This window comes from Bidens hawaiensis, unplaced genomic scaffold (genome assembly GCF_021521415.1).
Source record: "Bidens hawaiensis isolate Kalapana, Puna unplaced genomic scaffold, B.hawaiensis_p1.1 tig00036721_1, whole genome shotgun sequence".
Classification (NCBI taxonomy): Eukaryota; Viridiplantae; Streptophyta; class Magnoliopsida; order Asterales; family Asteraceae; genus Bidens; species Bidens hawaiensis.
Genome location: NW_027496404.1, coordinates 82,408 through 101,776, shown reverse-complemented (window position 1 = coordinate 101,776; position 19,369 = coordinate 82,408). Strand labels below are relative to the sequence as shown.

General features: G+C 41.0%; 1 protein-coding gene and 1 pseudogene across 1 annotated transcript; one reads left to right on the top strand and one right to left on the bottom strand.

The window, feature by feature from the left end:
- The first annotated feature begins 692 nt into the window (after positions 1-692).
- Positions 693-4,948, top strand: LOC143588719 (uncharacterized). Its single transcript, XM_077069649.1, has 10 exons — positions 693-769; positions 998-1,193; positions 1,246-1,341; positions 1,476-2,241; positions 2,311-2,542; positions 2,656-2,896; positions 2,977-3,036; positions 3,084-3,143; positions 3,872-4,552; positions 4,610-4,948. The coding sequence occupies exons 1-10, from the start codon at positions 693-695 to the stop codon at positions 4,946-4,948; spliced, it is 2,748 nt and encodes a 915-aa protein (XP_076925764.1).
- Positions 4,949-6,111: 1,163 nt separating this feature from the next.
- Positions 6,112-8,754, bottom strand: LOC143588718 (L-type lectin-domain containing receptor kinase IX.2 pseudogene; annotated as a pseudogene).
- Between the last annotated feature and the right edge of the window lie 10,615 nt (positions 8,755-19,369).

The following is a 19,369-nucleotide window of genomic DNA, read 5'->3' as shown; positions in this document are numbered from 1 at the left end:
AACGATGAATTCTTCCGGAGAACTAAGAAATCTTGCCAAGAACTTCCAAAGATCCCAATGAGGCTTTGACCAGGTATTTGTGGTAACAGAATAAATCCCGAACACTCTGGGATTTGAATTTTAACTTCCCCAAGTTATCACAACAACCCCTCGAAGAACACGAAGAACAGTTGTTCTTCAATTTCCAGAATTCTTCAAAGTTCCACGAACAAAAACTCAACCTTGAATCAATGATATCACCTTAAGCGAGTCTAGATTAGGTCAATAGGCTCTAATACCATGTGTAAGTCCCTTATACGGATCTTTCAAAGTGATATCAAACTATCTCGTTGTTAAGCCGAAATTAACAAGAGATGATTCAATGTTAAACGATTAAACACACGAGGAACACAAGCAAAATGCTTCAAAACACACGTATTATTACGTCTGGTGCTTAAGCACAATGTTACACAATAACTCGTTCACTAAACGTTATGAATGCCCAACCTTACAATAACCTAGTTACAATGTATGTATAGGCACTACACCCTAGCCCAACACAAACCAAAAGCCCACAAAAATCCAAGAGATCTCGGTTTACATAAAAGCCAAAACAAAGTACAAACCAGACTATTACTAGCCCAACAATTAGCATTCAGATTCTCATAGTACGCTGCATCAGTTGGTATCATAGCCGAATTCCAGGCTCAAAAATGCCTTTAAGGAGAAGCAGACCAATCGATGAGGTTTATGAACGAGAGTTGGAACAACGCTTTATGGAACAGGTGGAGTAATGATTGGATCAAGTGGTCGATCAATTGACTGATCGAATGGCTGACTTGATGAATCGTAGAAGGTTGGCACCTATAAACAGGGATGGTCGTGCCTTTGATATACCATTTTTTTGTGATGATGGTTCGTCTTCCGAAGAGGTTCACAAGAGGAAACCAAGGCGATAACAAGAAGATGGCAACCGGCGTTGGTATGCGAAATGATTCCTAGAATTTAATGGGACTAGCTTGGATCCGAAAGGGTTCAGTGATTGGCTTGCCACTGTAGAGGAGTTGTTTGAATTCAAAGATGTGCCAGAAAATATGCGGGTGCCTTTGATCGCTACCGGGCTACGTGGGAGGGCATCAGCATGGTGGCAACAATTGAAGCTGACACGAAACAGACTCGGGAAGTCAAGAATTGTGACATGGGCCAAGATGAAGGTCCAACTTTTTGCATCAAAACATTCAACGGTTGATGTATCAATGTTTGCAGAATTTGAAGCAGGGATCCAGATCGTTTGATGATTATACAACCGAGTTTTACCAATTGGTTGCTCGTAACGATATTCAAGAAACCGATGAACAACTCGTTGCTCGGTATATTGGGGGGTTTAAGGGTTCAAATTGAACTCGGTAAATCTTTTTGATCCATTAACAAACCCAGAGGCACACTAACGGACATTGGCTTTTGAAACCAAAAACCGTCGGGTGGGCGGTTCGTAGTCATCAGCCCCTACTGGAGGAGATTCGGGGTCGGGTGGTGGAGGACATCGTGTCATTCCTAGTCAACAAAATCCGGGGTTTACCAATGCCGGTTCATGTTCTGAGGGGGCTAGTAATAGCGGGGTGAAGTGTTTCAAGTATGGTGAGACAGGCCATCGTCAAGTTGACTGTAAACAAGCTGGTAAGAGGCATTTGTTTGATGAATCTGAGGATGAACAGTATGCAGATTATGAAAAAGCCCCAGAGTATGATGAAGAACCTGAGTACGAGGAAGAGGTTGTGACCGGTGATATGGGGGTGAACTTGGTGGTTAGGCGTTCTTGCTATACACCAAAAGCAGATGGTGATGATTGGCTAAAGCATAACATATTTCACTCCACGTGTACTATCTTGGGGAAGGTTTGCACCTTTGTTATTAATTCTGGAAGTTATGATAACTTGATCTCAGAAGAGGCAGTTCGTAAGCTTGCTTTGAAAACAGAGAGTCGTCCCAAACCGTATAAGCTACAATGGCTTAAGAAGGGAGGCAAGATAACGGTATCCAAGCGAGCTCTTGTTTCTTTTTCTATTCGTACAACATATAAAGATGATATTTGGTGTGATGTAGTTGCTATGGATGCATGTCATTTATTGTCGGGTAGGCATTGGGAATTTGATCGTAGTGTTCAACATAACAGGCGTTCAAATACTTACAGTTTTATGTATGGTGGTGTGAAGCTAACTCTTGTTCCTAGCAAGCCAAAAGAGTTGGTAACGAAGCCGTTTGGTAATTATTTGACTATTAGCCAGTTTTAAGAGAAGTTAAAAGATACAGAAACAGTTTTTGTGTTGATAGGGAGGGAAGTGTATGAGGAGACTGAAATTCTTGAAGCTATGGCTCCATTATTTGATGAATTTGTTGATGTCTTTCCTGATGAATTCCCGGATGGTTTGCCCGTGTTGCGTGACATCCAGCACCATATTGATTTGGAACCATGTGCCCAACTGCCTAATAAGCCACACTACAGGATGAGTCCTAATGAGCATGAGGAGTTGCGCAGGCAGGTTGAAAACTTGATTTCTATAAGGTATGATCGGGAAAGCATGAGTCCATGTGTTGTCCCTACCCTGTTGACCCCCAAGAAGGATGGAACATGGCGTATGTGTGTTGATAGTCGTGCCATCAATAAGTTACTGTCAGGTACATATTTCCAATTCCTCGACTTAATGATTTGCTTGACCAGATAAGTGGTGCCACTATTTTCATGGAACTGGATTTAAAGAGTGGGTACCATCAAATTCGCCTTAGGCTGGGTGATGAGTGGAAAACCGCCTTCAAGACTCGTGAAGGGTTGTATGAGTGGTTGGTGATGCCTTATGGTTTATCTAATGCCCCCAACACTTTTATGCGAGTCATGAACCAGCTGTTAGGCCCTTTATCGGTAAATTTGCGGTGTTGTATTTTGATGATGTTGTCATTTATAGTGCTAATGTTAGTGAACGTGTTAGCCATATACGACAGGTTTTGACCATATTTCGCAAAGACAGTTTGTATGAAGACAAGAAGAAGTGTGTCTTCATGGTCTCAGAAGTTCTTTTTTTGGGGTATGTTGTTTCTGGGGAATACAGGTAGACGAGTCTAAAGTTGCAGCTATTAAAGAGTGGCCAACCCCAAACTCAATAAATGAAGTACGAATTTTCCATGGTCTTGCTTCATTCTATAGGTGATTCATACGAAATTTCAGTTCCATCATGGAACCAGTGACAGACTGTATGAAAGGGAAGACCTTTATGTGGAGTGAAGATGAGCTTTTCAGTTAATCAAAGAAAAACTTACAATGACGACGATTCTAGTATTACCAAACTTTTCTCAAGCTTTTGAGCTACATACAGATTCCTCACAGGGTGGAATTGGGGCAATTCTAAGTCAAGGGGGGCTTCCCGTTGCCTATTTCAGTGAAAAGTTGACATGTGCTAAGCTTCGTTATAGCACTTATGTTATTGAGTTTTATGTAGTGGTTCAGGCTATGAAACATTGGCGTCACTACTTGTTCCATAAGGAGTTTGTTCTTTTTCCGAATCATCATTCCTTGAGGCATATTTGTAGTTAGGACAAGGTGTCTCATAAGCACGCAAGATGGATGGCTTTCTTAGAAAAATTTAATTTTCTGGTGAAACACAAGTCTGGGGTTTCAAATCGGGTGGCAGATGCTTTGAGTAGGTGTAGACACCTTCATGGAACAGCTAATGGTGGGCCCTTATTATTTTGTTGTTTAGTAGGATGTGCAATCTGAGAAAAGGTCAGATTTTCTAGTGTATGGAGGTTTCCTTTTCAAGGGAAATCAATTGTGTATTCCAGATTCAAGTCTTCGTCTTCAAATCATTTAAGAGTTACATGGTGAAGGGCATGTTGGAAGGGACCGTACTTTACATTTGGTGCCAGTTTCCTACTTTTGGCCTACTATGCGCAAAGAAGAAGACCGTTTGTGAAGCGTTGTAGGGTCTGTCAAGTGTCAAAGGGAACCGCTACTAATGTTGGACTCTATATGCCTTTACCCGCTCCTTCGCAGCCTTGGGTTGATATTAGCATGGATTTCATGTTGGGATTACCACGTACTCAGCGTGTTCATGATTCGATCTTTGTTGTTGTTGATCGGTTTTCTAAAATGGCTAACTTTGTTCCTTGTAAGAAGACGACAGATGCAGTTAATGTAGCTCAATTGTTCTTTCGAGATATCTACCAGTTTCATGGGTTACCCACTTCTATTATGTCTGACTGGGACACTTGTTTTTTAAGTCATTTTTTGTGTAGTCTGTGGAAGATGGTGAATACTCAACTCAATTTCAGTAGTGCCTACCACCCTCAGACAGATAGGCAAACTGAAGTGGTTAATCGTTTACTTAGAAATTTACTGCGGTGCCTTGTGGGTGAACATGTGATAGCCTGGGATCAAAAAGTATGTCAAACTAAGTTTGCTCATAATCATGTTGTCAATCGAAGTACCGGGTTTAGTCCATTTCAAGTGGTTTACTCTGCTCAGCCACGGGGACCCCTTGACCAGATGTCACTTCCCGTTCCTGGTTCTGTCCCCAAGAAGGTGAAAGATTTTGTTGAAGGGCTACATAAGATTCATAAAGATGTGCATGACAACTAGGTTCGAACCAATTCAAAGTACAAGCAAGCTGCTGATCAAAAGCGACAACATGTTGATTTTGAAGAATGTGATTATGTTTGGGCTATTTTGACAAAATATCATTTTTCTGTTGGGGAATACAACAAATTATCAGCTAAGAAGATTGGACGCGTGAAAATTGTGGAGAAGATAAACTCAAATGCTTATCGTCTAAAGCTGCCGAGTCACATTCGTTGTTCTGATGTGTTTAATGTGAAACATTTACTACCTTATTACGGGGAAACTTCTGATGATGAGGGTGCTACTGATTCGAGGTCGAATTTTTTCTATCCAGTGGGAATGATGTGGGCCCAATTGTAGAAGACCGGGCCATGATGTTTCTAGAGGCCCAAGATCGCGCTTCAAAAGGAGCTTCACAAAAATGGGTTTCACTTGAGCTACAGACCTCCGTTTCAGGCGTGTTACCAGTCAAAACGACCGTTGGAACGTGGGCCACATCATGGTAACTAGCCGCATGCGGGTTATCCTGTTTATTTTTCGAAATAACCCTTCTAGATACACATTTGAGGCATTTTTATGTTTTTGTCTACTATTCGGGTTTTGTTTTGGGCTATTGTTGGGCCTATGGTTGTTTGTTTTGGCCCAAGCCTATTTTGGATTATCTATTAATATACTATGAATGTTTGTGACTGATCACCTATCAGAATTGAATAAAATTGCTTTTTCTTTTCAAATTCTTGACTTTTGGGTCGAATTCGGGGTTTGTGGAAGGATCTTCACGGGTATTCCAAGAATCAACGTGATTAGCCTTCGGATTCTCATAGTACGCTGCATCATTAGCTCGTTTAAAGCTCGAGCCGAGCTCGAGCTCGTCGAGCCGGGCTCCATTAATATTTTTAAATTTTATTTATTAATTTTTTTTTATATAAAGGATAAAGTAGAGGCACTTATCAAGTTCAAAATTTTTAAATAGAAAGCTAAACAAGTCACCGGGTTGAAAGTAAGGAGCTGAACCATAATTTTGATTCGGCCCGCTTCCATCTTCGTTCTCCAATTAGTAATTGCATGACCCATTAAACTTTTTCTTCTTTTTTAGTGATATAACCCATGTAGCTCAAAATCCAACTTTCAGTTTTCTTGAGCCTGTAGTTTATTTATTATGTTTGTATTCTTTCGTCCTTTAAAATATTTTTAGGGCTCGTTAGCGTCACTCATAATTGCTCAGCACATGCATAAAAAAAGAATAGAAATAACCGATCCAAAGTAGATTTCACTCCAACTAAACAATTGTTGCACAAATAATAGGATATGAATATGGTAAATACATGGTATAAGGTAAAGGTGGAATTAGAAAGTGCTGTAAATGTTTCTGAAAATGCGACTGACAATGTCAATGAAAAGAATTGTAGTGGTTGTGTAGTTATACACAGTTGAATTAGAAAACCAATGACGGTGAGGTGTAGTGGCACCGGTAGTGGCTTTCCTCTATTTTGAATATCAAGGTTGTTTATGTAAAGCAAATCCGCAGTGAACAAATATGCTTGAGTAATATAGAAGGTACGTGGTGGAAAAACGATACACAACTTCAAAAGGTGGCTGTGGAGTTGATTCCCAATAAAGACAATATCTAAAGCTCTCCTGCAATTTGAAAGTAATAGAGATATTTTATTCTGATAATTTTTATGATACAATGTACAATCGTATAAAGACCAAAAAAGAAAAACTAAAATATAAACCGAGTAAGCGAATCCTAAGAGGCATAACCCCAATATGTTTTAACAACAATCACGTGGACTATAATTTGAAACCATAGTTCATGATAAAAGTCATCGTACTGAATGCAAGAGTGACACAGTTTGAGAAGAAGTAGAAGAAGAAGTTGCCGATGTCGTTGTTTGCTTTGAAGAATCCGTATCTTCTGCGTTTCTTAATGCTTGGTTTTGGATTATGGAAGTGACATCAAATAAAGAAGGCATGGGAGGTGTTAAGTAAGACGCCCTTGGCATCTTCAAAGGGAGAATAGGCAATGAAGTTTCAAAGTTTAATACTTGAATCACTTGTCTCATTGATGGGCGAAATTCCGGGTCAGGGTGCACACACCATAACCCAGTTGTCATCAAACACTTGACTTCTTCATCCTTAAAATCTAACTCTAGACGTGGATCAGCTGCATCTAAAAGGGTCCTGGTCCCGTAGAGCTCCCATACCCATTCTAGTAATCGTATTTTATTTTCTTCAGCCTTGAACTCAATACATTTTCGTCCACATGCTATTTCCAAGGCAACAACTCCAAAGCTATAAACATCTGATTCCTTGCTTGCCTTCCCGGTCACTACACATTCGGGAGCCAAGTACCCCATGGTTCCGGCTAACATCGTTGTTTGTGAGCCTTTCTCGTGGTCAACCAACTTAGCCAACCCGAAATCGCCAAGCTTCGCATTGAAATGCGAATCCAACATCACATTACTCGATTTTATATCTCTATGCAAAATACATTGCTCCCATTCTTCATGTAGATACAGCAAAGCTGAAGCTAGACCCTGGGCAATTTTGTACCTTGTGCCCCATGTCAACAAGCTCTTCTCCTTGAAAAGATGTGAATCTAAGCTTCCATTTTCCATGTACTCATAAACAAGAAGTAGTTCTCGTTTCTCATGGCACCAACCAGTGAGTTGCACTAGGTTTCTATGTCTCAGTCGGCTAATGATCCTGACTTCTGATGCATATTCCTTAATCCCTTGTTTTGAACTCTTTGACACCCTTTTAACCGCAACATATGTGCTCGAATCTTTCAAAAAACCTCTGTAAACACCACCAAATCCTCCCTCTCCAAGCTTCTCTTTCTCTGCAAAGTCATCAGTCGAATGAGCTAATTCATGATAAGAGAATCTTTTAGCCCCGACGCCCATTTCAAATTCATAGTTCATCTCTTCATCAAATGCAAGATCTTCTGGTTCATCTTCTTTGTTCTTCTTTCTCTTCCACCAAACAAATGCAACCACAGCCAACAAAGTAATCGAAACCAATAATCCAACTATTAATCCCACGTTGCTCTTTTTCCCACTCGTTGGATTGGTGTTCGGGTTTGGTTGCAAGCCACTGTTTTCATCAACATGTAAATCCGAACTATCAAAAGTCCAAGATCTCACGTTATGTTTCTCGAAGTCGGCTCCAGTAGCTGCTGTAAACCCAAAGACAACCCATTCAGGCAACTCCTTCCTAAGATCAACCGTGTAAAAAAGTTCATCTTGATGCACGACCGTATTATTTAAGAAACCAGTGAAAGAAACACTAAGATTTCTCGAAATTGAATCATACATGATCCACGCTTGACACACTGCCCCACCAGTTACATTGCTTAACCATTTCTGAATCCTAACAGAAATAAGTGAATTGATATCTATACCAACATGATCATCCAATTTATCATTTCCAGAAGCATTTGCATCAATACCATTCCAGAAAGTATCAAACTCAACCGCAACAAATCGGCTCATCGGCTCAATGGTTGTGTCGTTGACCGGAAGCCCCATGTCTCTACCGAGGCCCATCACAGAATTATTCTGAGCAAGAAAGAATGTTAGGCCATCACCGTGATTTCTAGCCCCATCCGAATCAATAACAAATGTGAAACTGGTACTGAAGCTTGCTAACTCACCGGATCTGTTGTCCCAAAGATGAAGTGGTCTGACGAATGTCACCCGTCCCGCTTTGCTGCTCCGGTTGGAACCAATCCCATCTGGGGTCACCTGGATTCCACCATCGGAGATGTAAGCGTCACCTTCGGTAATTATATCCCGGTTTTGATTCTGTGGGCTGATGTTTGTTAAATTGAAGGATAATGAATTAGCTACTATAGGGACCATAACAAGAAGGAAGCAAGTGATGAACTGAGTCATGGAAAACACCATGATTGTTGTGATTTGCTAGAAAAGTTGCAGGTTTCTTAACATGAACATTAGTCAACACCTTGCTGATGAATTCAACTACCTAACGACACGACTATTGAAATTGGGTATAGGTTATAGGGTTAAAATAGAGTTGGTTAATAATGTTGTAATGTAAAGCAATTTATAATGTTAAAAGGTAGTCAAATAAGGCGTCTGACTAGAACGTGCCAAAATGTGAACCAAGACAAATCTAACATTGATGAAGCTTCATAAGAAACCTATAATAAGTGCAAGTGGGAATTTGTTTTAGTCATTGTAGGGGTATGGTACTAAAACCCGGTTCTACGACCCTAAATCTATTATGTTTGGCTCATTTTATTACATGGACTAATACAATGTTATTGGGCTGAGGGGGTTTTGTGGAGGTAACCCTAATTGGGCTAGGCCCATTAAGGTACCATGATGGTGGCCATGAGACTCTCTATATAAGGAGGTCTCCACCTCCTTATTAGGGGCATGCTCAATAAGAGCCACCACCACCTTTTTGTGTCTGTGAGCAAGAAATCCTCAGGATATCTTAGCAGTCACCTCCACACCCCCGAAACCATTGCAGGTCTCAACATTGCAAGTCACAGGCGCAGCCGCAGAAGAAGAAGATCAAGACGTGGTTCGTTCATCTCGAAAATCCGTGGAAACATCGTCATGGATCAGGTAAGATTCATTTCGTGCTTCGATATTGGCGCCATCCGTGGGAGGGCAACGAACTGCCCTTCGATCTTCATCTCGGCTGTCAGATCTCTCCCAAGAAAAACACAAATCTGGAAGTTTACAGAAAAGGGCTTCAAAGCTTGTTCTATTAAAGCTCAAAAAGATCCATAGATCTAAAAAGAGGCTTCCAGATCTGGGCAAGAAGAAACGGCCTGATTCGAATGATCAGGTCTCCGGATCTGTGATGGTTTTAAATCTGCTCCGGGCTTCAGATCTGTCCAGATCTGATTTACAGATCTAGGTCTAGATTACAGACCTGGATTTTAGGTCTAAAGTTCCAGATCTGACTCTAAAATTGCAGATCCAGAAATTACCAGACTTCCGCCGCCATGTACGCACGCCCGTGGATTCTCACTCCGCAGCCGTGCATGTGCCGCCGCGGAAACCACCATATGGGTTTTGCGCAAGAGACCTCCGCCATGCACGCGCACTCACGAGTCACCACTCCATCGCCGTGCATGCGCGCATCAGGCTACGCGCCAAACTTCAAGGTTGGGAATCCTCCTAATATCCCATATGGCTACGCGCCAAGGTTGGGAATCCTCCTAATATCCCATATGGCTACGCGCCAAACTTCAAGGTTGGGAATCCTCCTAATATCCCATATGGCTACGCGCCAAACTTCAAGGTTGGGAATCCTCCTAATATCCCATATGGCTACGCGCCAAACTTCAAGGTTGGGAATCCTCATAATATCCCATATGGCTACGCGCCAAGGTTGGGAATCCTCCTAATATCCCATATGGCTACGCGCCAAACTTCAAGGTTGGGAATCCTCATAATATCCCATATGGCTACGCGCCAAACTTAAGGGTTGGGAATCCTCATACCATATGCTCACGCATCACATATGCTCACGCATATTACACATGCTTACGCATCACATGCTCACACATGTCACAGTCTACACGCACGCGCACGCAACATCTGCGCGTGGCGTATAACACAAAACCAAAGTCTACGCGCACACGCATGCAACATCTGCACGTGGCGCGTGACATAAAGCAGCCCGTAAGTCGCCTCACGCGCAGGCTTTATTATTCACACAGTTCATAAGACGCCTCGCGCGCAAGCTGTTATTATTCTTACAGCCCGTAAGTCGCCTCACGCGCAGGCTTTATTATTCACACAGCTCATAAGACGCATCGCGCGCAAGCTGTTATTATTCTTACAGTCCGTAAGTCGCCTCACGCGCAGGCTTTATTATTCACACAACTCATAAGACGCCTCGCGCGCAAGCTGTTATTATTCTTACAGCCCGTAAGTCGCCTCACGCGCAGGCTTTATTATTCACACAGCTCATAAGACGCCTCGCGCGCAAGCTGTTATTATTCTTACAGCCCGTAAGTCGCTTCACGCGCAGGCTTTATTATTCACACAGCTCATAAGACGCCTCGCGCGCAAGCTGTTATTATTCTTACAGCCCGTAAGTCGCCTCACGCGCAGGCTTTTATTATTCACACAGCTCACAAGAAGCCTCGCGCGCAAGCTGTTATTATTCTTACAGCCCGTAAGTCGCTTCACGCGCAGGCTTTATTATTCACACAGCTCATAAGACGCCTCGCGCGCAAGCTGTTATTATTCTTACAGCCCGTAAGTCGCCTCACGCGCAGGCTTTTATTATTCACACAGCTCACAAGACGCCTCGCGCGCAAGCTGTTATTATTCTTACAGCCCGTAAGTCGCCTCACGCGCAGGCTTTATTATTCACACAGCTCATAAGATGCCTCGCGCGCAAGCTGTTATTATTCTTACAGCCCGTAAGTCGCCTCACGCGCAGGCTTTTATTATTCACAGCTCATAAAACGCCTCCCGCGCAAGCTGTTATTATTCTTACAGCCCGTAAGTCGCCTCACGCGCAGGCTTTATTATTCACACAGCTCATAAGACGCCTCGCGCGCAAGCTGTTATTATGCTTACAGCCCGTAAGTCGCCTCACGCGCAGGCTTTATTATTCACACAGCTCGTAAGTCGCCTCACGCGCCAGCTTAATTATTATTCTCAAAGCTCATAAGACGCCTCTCGCGCGCAGGCTTTACTATTCTCATAGCTCGTAAGGCGCCTCACGCGCAGGCTATATCATTCTCAGCTCGTAATACGCCTCTCGCGCGCAGGCTTTATTATTCTTAGCTCGTAAGACGCCTCACGCGCAGGCTTTATTATGCTACAGCTCGTAAGACGCCCCTCGCGCGCATGCTTTATTATTCTCAGCTCGTAAGTCGCCCCGCGCGCCAGCTTAATTATTATTCTCAAAGCTCATAAGACGCCTATCGCGCGCAGGCTTTACTATTCTCATAGCTCGTAAGGCGCCTCACGCGCAGGCTATATCATTCTCAGCTCGTAAGACGCCTCTCGCGCGCAGGCTTTATTATTCTTAGCTCGTAAGTCGCCTCTCGCGCGCAGGCATTATTATTCTCATAGCTCGCAAGTCGCCTCTCGCGCAGGCTCTATTATTATAGCTCGTAAGCCGCCTCACGCGCAGGCTTCATTATTTTTACAGCTTGTCACCATCATGGGGAAAACCTCCAAAAACTCAGACAATAAAGACAAGGCCAAAGAAAAGGGAAAAAACCGCCTCACACCTTATAAAGTCCAGCGCTCCACCTAGACGCTTGCGCGCCCAGGAGCAACACTGGACTTGGGGGGCTTGTAGGGGTATGGTACTAAAACCCGGTTCTACGACCCTAAATCTATTATGTTTGGCTCATTTTATTACATGGACTAATACAATGTTATTGGGCTGAGGGGGTTTTGTGGAGGTAACCCTAATTGGGCTAGGCCCATTAGGGTACCATGATGGTGGCCATGAGACTCTCTATATAAGGAGGTCTCCACCTCCTTTTTAGGGGGCATGCTCAATAAGAGCCACCACCACCTTTTTGTGTCTGTGAACAAGAAATCCTCAGGATATCTTAGCAGTCACCTCCACACCCCCGAAACCATTGCAGGTCTCAACATTGCAGGTCACAGGCGCTGCCGCAGAAGAAGAAGATCAAGACGTGGTTCGTTCATCTCGAAAATCCGTGGAAACATCGTCATGGATCAGGTAAGATTCATTTCGTGCTTCGATATTGGCGCCATCCGTGGGAGGGCAACGAACTGCCCTTCGATCTTCATCTCGGCTGTCAGATCTCTCCCAAGAAAAACACAGATCTGGAAGTTTACAGAAAAGGGCTTCAAAGCTTGTTCTATTAAAGCTCAAAAAGATCCATAGATCTAAAAAGAGGCTTCCAGATCTGGGCAAGAAGAAACGGCCTGATTCGAATGATCAGGTCTCCGGATCTGTGATGGTTTTAAATCTGCTCCGGGCTTCAGATCTGTCCAGATCTGATTTACAGATCTAGGTCTAGATTACAGACCTGGATTTTAGGTCTAAAGTTCCAGATCTGACTCTAAAATTGCAGATCCAGAAATTACCAGACTTCCGCCGCCATGTACGCACGCCCGTGGATTCTCACTCCGCAGCCGTGCATGTGCCGCCGCGGAAACCACCATCTGGGTTTTGCGCAAGAGACCTCCGCCATGCACGCGCACTCACGAGTCACCACTCCATCGCCGTGCATGCGCGCATCAGGCTACGCGCCAAACTTCAAGGTTGGGAATCCTCCTAATATCCCATATGGCTACGCGCCAAGGTTGGGAATCCTCCTAATATCCCATATGGCTACGCGCCAAACTTCAAGGTTAGGAATCCTCCTAATATCCCATATGGCTACGCGCCAAACTTCAAGGTTGGGAATCCTCCTAATATCCCATATGGCTACGCGCCAAACTTCAAGGTTGGGAATCCTCATAATATCCCATATGGCTACGCGCCAAACTTAAGGGTTGGGAATCCTCATAATATCCCATATGGCTACGCGCCAAACTTCAAGGTTGGGAATCCTCATAATATCCCATATGGCTACGCGCCAAGGTTGGGAATCCTCCTAATATCCCATATGGCTACGCGCCAAACTTCAAGGTTGGGAATCCTCATAATATCCCATATGGCTACGCGCCAAACTTAAGGGTTGGGAATCCTCATACCATATGCTCACGCATCACATATGCTCACGCATATTACACATGCTTACGCATCACATGCTCACACATGTCACAGTCTACACGCACGCGCACGCAACATCTGCGCGTGGCGTATAACACAAAACCAAAGTCTACGCGCACACGCATGCAACATCTGCACGTGGCGCGTGACATAAAGCAGCCCGTAAGTCGCCTCACGCGCAGGCTTTATTATTCACACAGTTCATAAGACGCCTCGCGCGCAAGCTGTTATTATTCTTACAGCCCGTAAGTCGCCTCACGCGCAGGCTTTATTATTCACACAGCTCATAAGACGCATCGCGCGCAAGCTGTTATTATTCTTACAGCCCGTAAGTCGCCTCACGCGCAGGCTTTATTATTCACACAGTTCATAAGACGCCTCGCGCGCAAGCTGTTATTATTCTTACAGCCCGTAAGTCGCCTTACGCGCAGGCTTTATTATTCACACAGCTCAAAAGACGCATCGCGCGCAAGCTGTTATTATTCTTACAGTCCGTAAGTCGCCTCACGCGCAGGCTTTATTATTCACACAACTCATAAGACGCCTCGCGCGCAAGCTGTTATTATTCTTACAGCCCGTAAGTCGCCTCACGCGCAGGCTTTATTATTCACACAGCTCATAAGACGCCTCGCGCGCAAGCTGTTATTATTCTTACAGCCCGTAAGTCGCTTCACGCGCAGGCTTTATTATTCACACAGCTCATAAGACGCCTCGCGCGCAAGCTGTTATTATTCTTACAGCCCGTAAGTCGCCTCACGCGCAGGCTTTTATTATTCACACAGCTCACAAGAAGCCTCGCGCGCAAGCTGTTATTATTCTTACAGCCCGTAAGTCGCTTCACGCGCAGGCTTTATTATTCACACAGCTCATAAGACGCCTCGCGCGCAAGCTGTTATTATTCTTACAGCCCGTAAGTCGCCTCACGCGCAGGCTTTTATTATTCACACAGCTCACAAGACGCCTCGCGCGCAAGCTGTTATTATTCTTACAGCCCGTAAGTCGCCTCACGCGCAGGCTTTATTATTCACACAGCTCATAAGATGCCTCGCGCGCAAGCTGTTATTATTCTTACAGCCCGTAAGTCGCCTCACGCGCAGGCTTTTATTATTCACAGCTCATAAAACGCCTCCCGCGCAAGCTGTTATTATTCTTACAGCCCGTAAGTCGCCTCACGCGCAGGCTTTATTATTCACACAGCTCATAAGACGCCTCGCGCGCAAGCTGTTATTATGCTTACAGCCCGTAAGTCGCCTCACGCGCAGGCTTTATTATTCACACAGCTCGTAAGTCGCCTCACGCGCCAGCTTAATTATTATTCTCAAAGCTCATAAGACGCCTCTCGCGCGCAGGCTTTACTATTCTCATAGCTCGTAAGGCGCCTCACGCGCAGGCTATATCATTCTCAGCTCGTAATACGCCTCTCGCGCGCAGGCTTTATTATTCTTAGCTCGTAAGACGCCTCACGCGCAGGCTTTATTATGCTACAGCTCGTAAGACGCCCCTCGCGCGCATGCTTTATTATTCTCAGCTCGTAAGTCGCCCCGCGCGCCAGCTTAATTATTATTCTCAAAGCTCATAAGACGCCTATCGCGCGCAGGCTTTACTATTCTCATAGCTCGTAAGGCGCCTCACGCGCAGGCTATATCATTCTCAGCTCGTAAGACGCCTCTCGCGCGCAGGCTTTATTATTCTTAGCTCGTAAGTCGCCTCTCGCGCGCAGGCATTATTATTCTCATAGCTCGCAAGTCGCCTCTCGCGCAGGCTCTATTATTATAGCTCGTAAGCCGCCTCACGCGCAGGCTTCATTATTTTTACAGCTTGTCACCATCATGGGGAAAACCTCCAAAAACTCAGACAATAAAGACAAGGCCAAAGAAAAGGGAAAAAACCGCCTCACACCTTATAAAGTCCAGCGCTCCACCTAGACGCTTGCGCGCCCAGGAGCAACACTGGACTTGGGGGGCTTGTAGGGGTATGGTACTAAAACCCGGTTCTACGACCCTAAATCTATTATGTTTGGCTCATTTTATTACATGGACTAATACAATGTTATTGGGCTGAGGGGGTTTTGTGGAGGTAACCCTAATTGGGCTAGGCCCATTAGGGTACCATGATGGTGGCCATGAGACTCTCTATATAAGGAGGTCTCCACCTCCTTTTTAGGGGGCATGCTCAATAAGAGCCACCACCACCTTTTTGTGTCTGTGAACAAGAAATCCTCAGGATATCTTAGCAGTCACCTCCACACCCCCGAAACCATTGCAGGTCTCAACATTGCAAGTCACAGGCGCTGCCGCAGAAGAAGAAGATCAAGACGTGGTTCGTTCATCTCGAAAATCCGTGGAAACATCGTCATGGATCAGGTAAGATTCATTTCGTGCTTCGACAGTCATGAAACACGATTCTGAAGCAATTGAGGGTGTCTTTTCAGACTGTTGAAAGCCGACACGTGAAGATGACTGGAGTGTATTTGCTAGTTGATATTATAATATATATAGTTTATGGGTTGGCTAAACATGCCTAGGTTTAAAACAACCCAGAGTTTATGAATACTAGGACCATCACAAAGAAACTTAACTGTATACCTTTTGAAATATATGCATGCAATTTGATATTATTTTATGAAATTTTTATATCCGTTTAATAAACAAATCTTGACTTGTATAAGCCGTTGACTTTAATTGCCAACTTCAAAGTCACCTTTCGTTAAAACTTAAAACACATAAACCTATCGTTCATGAACGGTTGGAGTTTTTTGCTTTATGATCAAGATAGAAATAAAACTCAAATTTTATGATAAAATGTTGATGATTATGACTAGTAACTTCTTAAATGATTTGTGTTCTTAAGTAGAGAAATGGGCTTGAGCTGTTATATTTTGTTGCTATATATAAACGCATTTACTAAAGCCCACCTGGTTTTTGATAAAATGCATTAACAAAGAAATTCGTAACATTTGAAGTAATTGATATTAGTACTAAGTGAATTCTACTTAATGATCCTAGTAAATGAAATTATATATATTACAGTCTTTTAGCCCACGTGTTACGCGAGTTAATTTAGATTTTTTTAATATTATTTTAACGTAGATGGAGTTTAACTATGATGTCAACAGTATAGGATTAGAGATTTTCTCAAACGCCACAACAAACATTCATCGATCACAAGTCAATTGGCAATTTGGTACTTCAGTAATCTTTTTTATGCATATATATACTTGGCTACATTTTAATTTTAGAACAGATGCATTGTTATAGAAAAGTTTTTTCTTGATTTTGAGGATTTTGTTAGATACTCTAATTTTATTTTAATTAAGATGACATTTGGTGGGTTAATCCTGCAAATTTATACATTATATGACAATGAGATGGAGCCAAAGATGAATAGATATAATGCTTTGGACCAAGATGAGCTAGGTTTAGAGTTGGGCTAGAGTTAAACATAATAAGTAAAATATTTAAGTGTAAAGTTATTTAAAGTTTGAATCTTAAAAAACAATCCACAACATTTGCATCTATCAGTTCTAATCAAAATACAAAATATTATCATGTGAACATTACATTTAGATTGAATTTAATTTAATATTTTGTATGTACGTTGTATTACACTAGTTTGTATTAGACGGGTTGTTTCGATTGTTGTAAGATTACAATTTGGTTCTGGCTAGGTCAATTAATAGGTCAAAATAGGCTTGGGTGTGACAAAAATTTGCATACTTTAGGTGTGCTTGGAGGTCTTTTAAAGTATTAGAGTGTAAAACAGAATCCATATCATGTTTCGAAATTTTTGTAACATGAAAATTTCAACGAATAAACACGAAACTAACAAAAAATTTGTTCCCTATAACAAATAACAAATTTCCATGTACTGATTGATACAAATCTACTTATACTATTAAAACAATAGAGTTTATGGAGACATGACCTCTCTTTGTTTGTCCAACCTTATTACTTTCATATATAACAACTGCTTCTTTGATTTTTTACCCAACTAAATAATTCAAAAAGAATTTCAATTAATTAGGACTCATGCTATTGGTTTAATTGATTATTTTCCAAAAATATATATCTTGCAATCTTAGAATTTTTTAGTGTTTTAATAATTTTAAATTAAATTATAACAAAGCACACACAACCAGTTTTTTATTTTTATAACTCATACCCGATATTTGTTACCCTAATACAAATGTCATTCAATATTTATTCTCATCTAGCTATACTATTTAAGCAACATTTTTTTGAACACTTGGCACATTCATATTGCTTCATTGTTGGACTTTTCATATATACTAAGCCGTATTAGAATTTCTTGGTAATTAAATAATTCAAACACAAATAATTATATTTTCTAGATGACCCGTATCTCTTTTTAATAACCCAGATCACCGATTCAAATTAATCTGATCTGCCTTTTAAACTAAAAAAAACGTTTGACTATTAATAACAATATTAATTACATAAATTATAGGTTTCAACTTTTCTATTTTTGTTGTGTCTTTATGAAATCATTTTCACATTAAAAACAGTTTGATTATTAATAACATTATTAATTAGATAAATTATATGTTTCAACTTTCTTATTTTGTGCTCTTTCAAATTTAAATTCATTTGCCAACTAATTACCTTGGATGAAATTGACAATAACATTTTTTTAATTAACTAACCAAAAATATTTATGTTATTACCTCCATGTATATACTTTCAGTTTCACAAAAGAAAATTTCACACCACGTCTTTTCATCTATCAAATTCTGCAATTTCACATTTCTTTATAAGGTTCATTTGTATTACTCAAATTATTTCATTCATTCATATTATTAATATTGTTTATACATTTTTTAATACCTTTTTATTGTTATTATTTACAAACAACAAAATGGAGCTAAAAATAACATCACCATGTTTAATGAGTTGGATATGCTTACGAATGATTGCATTCTCAAGATTCATATATTGAAGTTACAGCGTCTAAAGGACAATAACAAACGCGGTGAATTCATATTCTTATTTTCAAGGGAACCCTAAACAAATAGTCGTTTATACATAGTTATTTTTTAGTTGTGATGACTGGAATTCAAATTTGTTGGTTATAATATATACATAATTAATTTATATTTTTGAAAGTCATTTGACATATTTCTAAGCCTTCTATATATATTTTCAGATGAAAATTAATAATAGTTAACATGTCATTTTATTATTCAAAGTTATTTCCCCTTTAATTGACACTAATGACGAATCATTTATTTTCTTATTAATAAGTTATACCTGTATATATGTTCCAAAGTTATGGTTTTACAATCGATAACATATCTTCCCGACTCTTTTTTTTATTACCTTTCAAAAATGACTAAAAACTAATTGGCTTGATGATGTTGCATAAAAAGATCTGCATTAAGACGAAAGCCTACCGTTTATTGATTCTTTATTTTTCTTCACTGGATAAGAATTTTGATATCATGCTATATTGATAACCGATTAGAAGTTTACACGATTGATCAAGGTTACAAGTTGATATGTTACAAATTACGAATTAATAAATTAAAAGATACAAGTTCATATGATATGTTACATGTTATAAGCTTATAAGTTATCATGCATATGCTTTCGTTATCCGTCATCTAAGCATTTTGCTCAAAATTGTTTTTGTTTTGTTGTTTTCTTGCATGTTAGGTTTTCAAGGTTATCCATGAATTGATCAAGGGCTTAGAAAACATTAAAAATCAAATGTTCTATAAATTAAGGAAATAAATGATTTTGTGTCGTATTATTTTTTTTATTGTAAAATATTTTGTTTTTGTTGATCTTCAAATGTAAAGATGCATTGAATTTTGACATAATGCAAAATTAGCACGTCAGCCCTAGCGCGCGTGGGGTGTTATAATAATACACATAATCGTTTCATATTCGGTGACATATGATTCATGTTAAGTTTTATATTTTGAATACCTCAAATAGTTATGAAGTTGTCTTAACTGTATTATGTTTGAAAAAATTTATCTATAAAAAATGGGTCAAATAGTTATGAACTCGTCTCATTTGTATTAAATATATGAAAAACTCTTACATATTTAGT

What these genes read in the sequence shown, in the direction of transcription:
- LOC143588719 (XM_077069649.1), top strand. Translation starts at nt 693, where the DNA reads ATGCCTTTAAGGAGAAGCAGACCAATCGATGAGGTTTATGAACGAGAG. An exon ending in TGACATGGGCCAAGATGAAG is followed by an intron (nt 1,194 to 1,245) that starts GTCCAACTTTTT and finishes CAATGTTTGCAG; the next exon opens with AATTTGAAGCAGGGATCCAG. An exon ending in CTGGTTCTGTCCCCAAGAAG is followed by an intron (nt 4,553 to 4,609) that starts GTGAAAGATTTT and finishes CATGACAACTAG; the next exon opens with GTTCGAACCAATTCAAAGTA.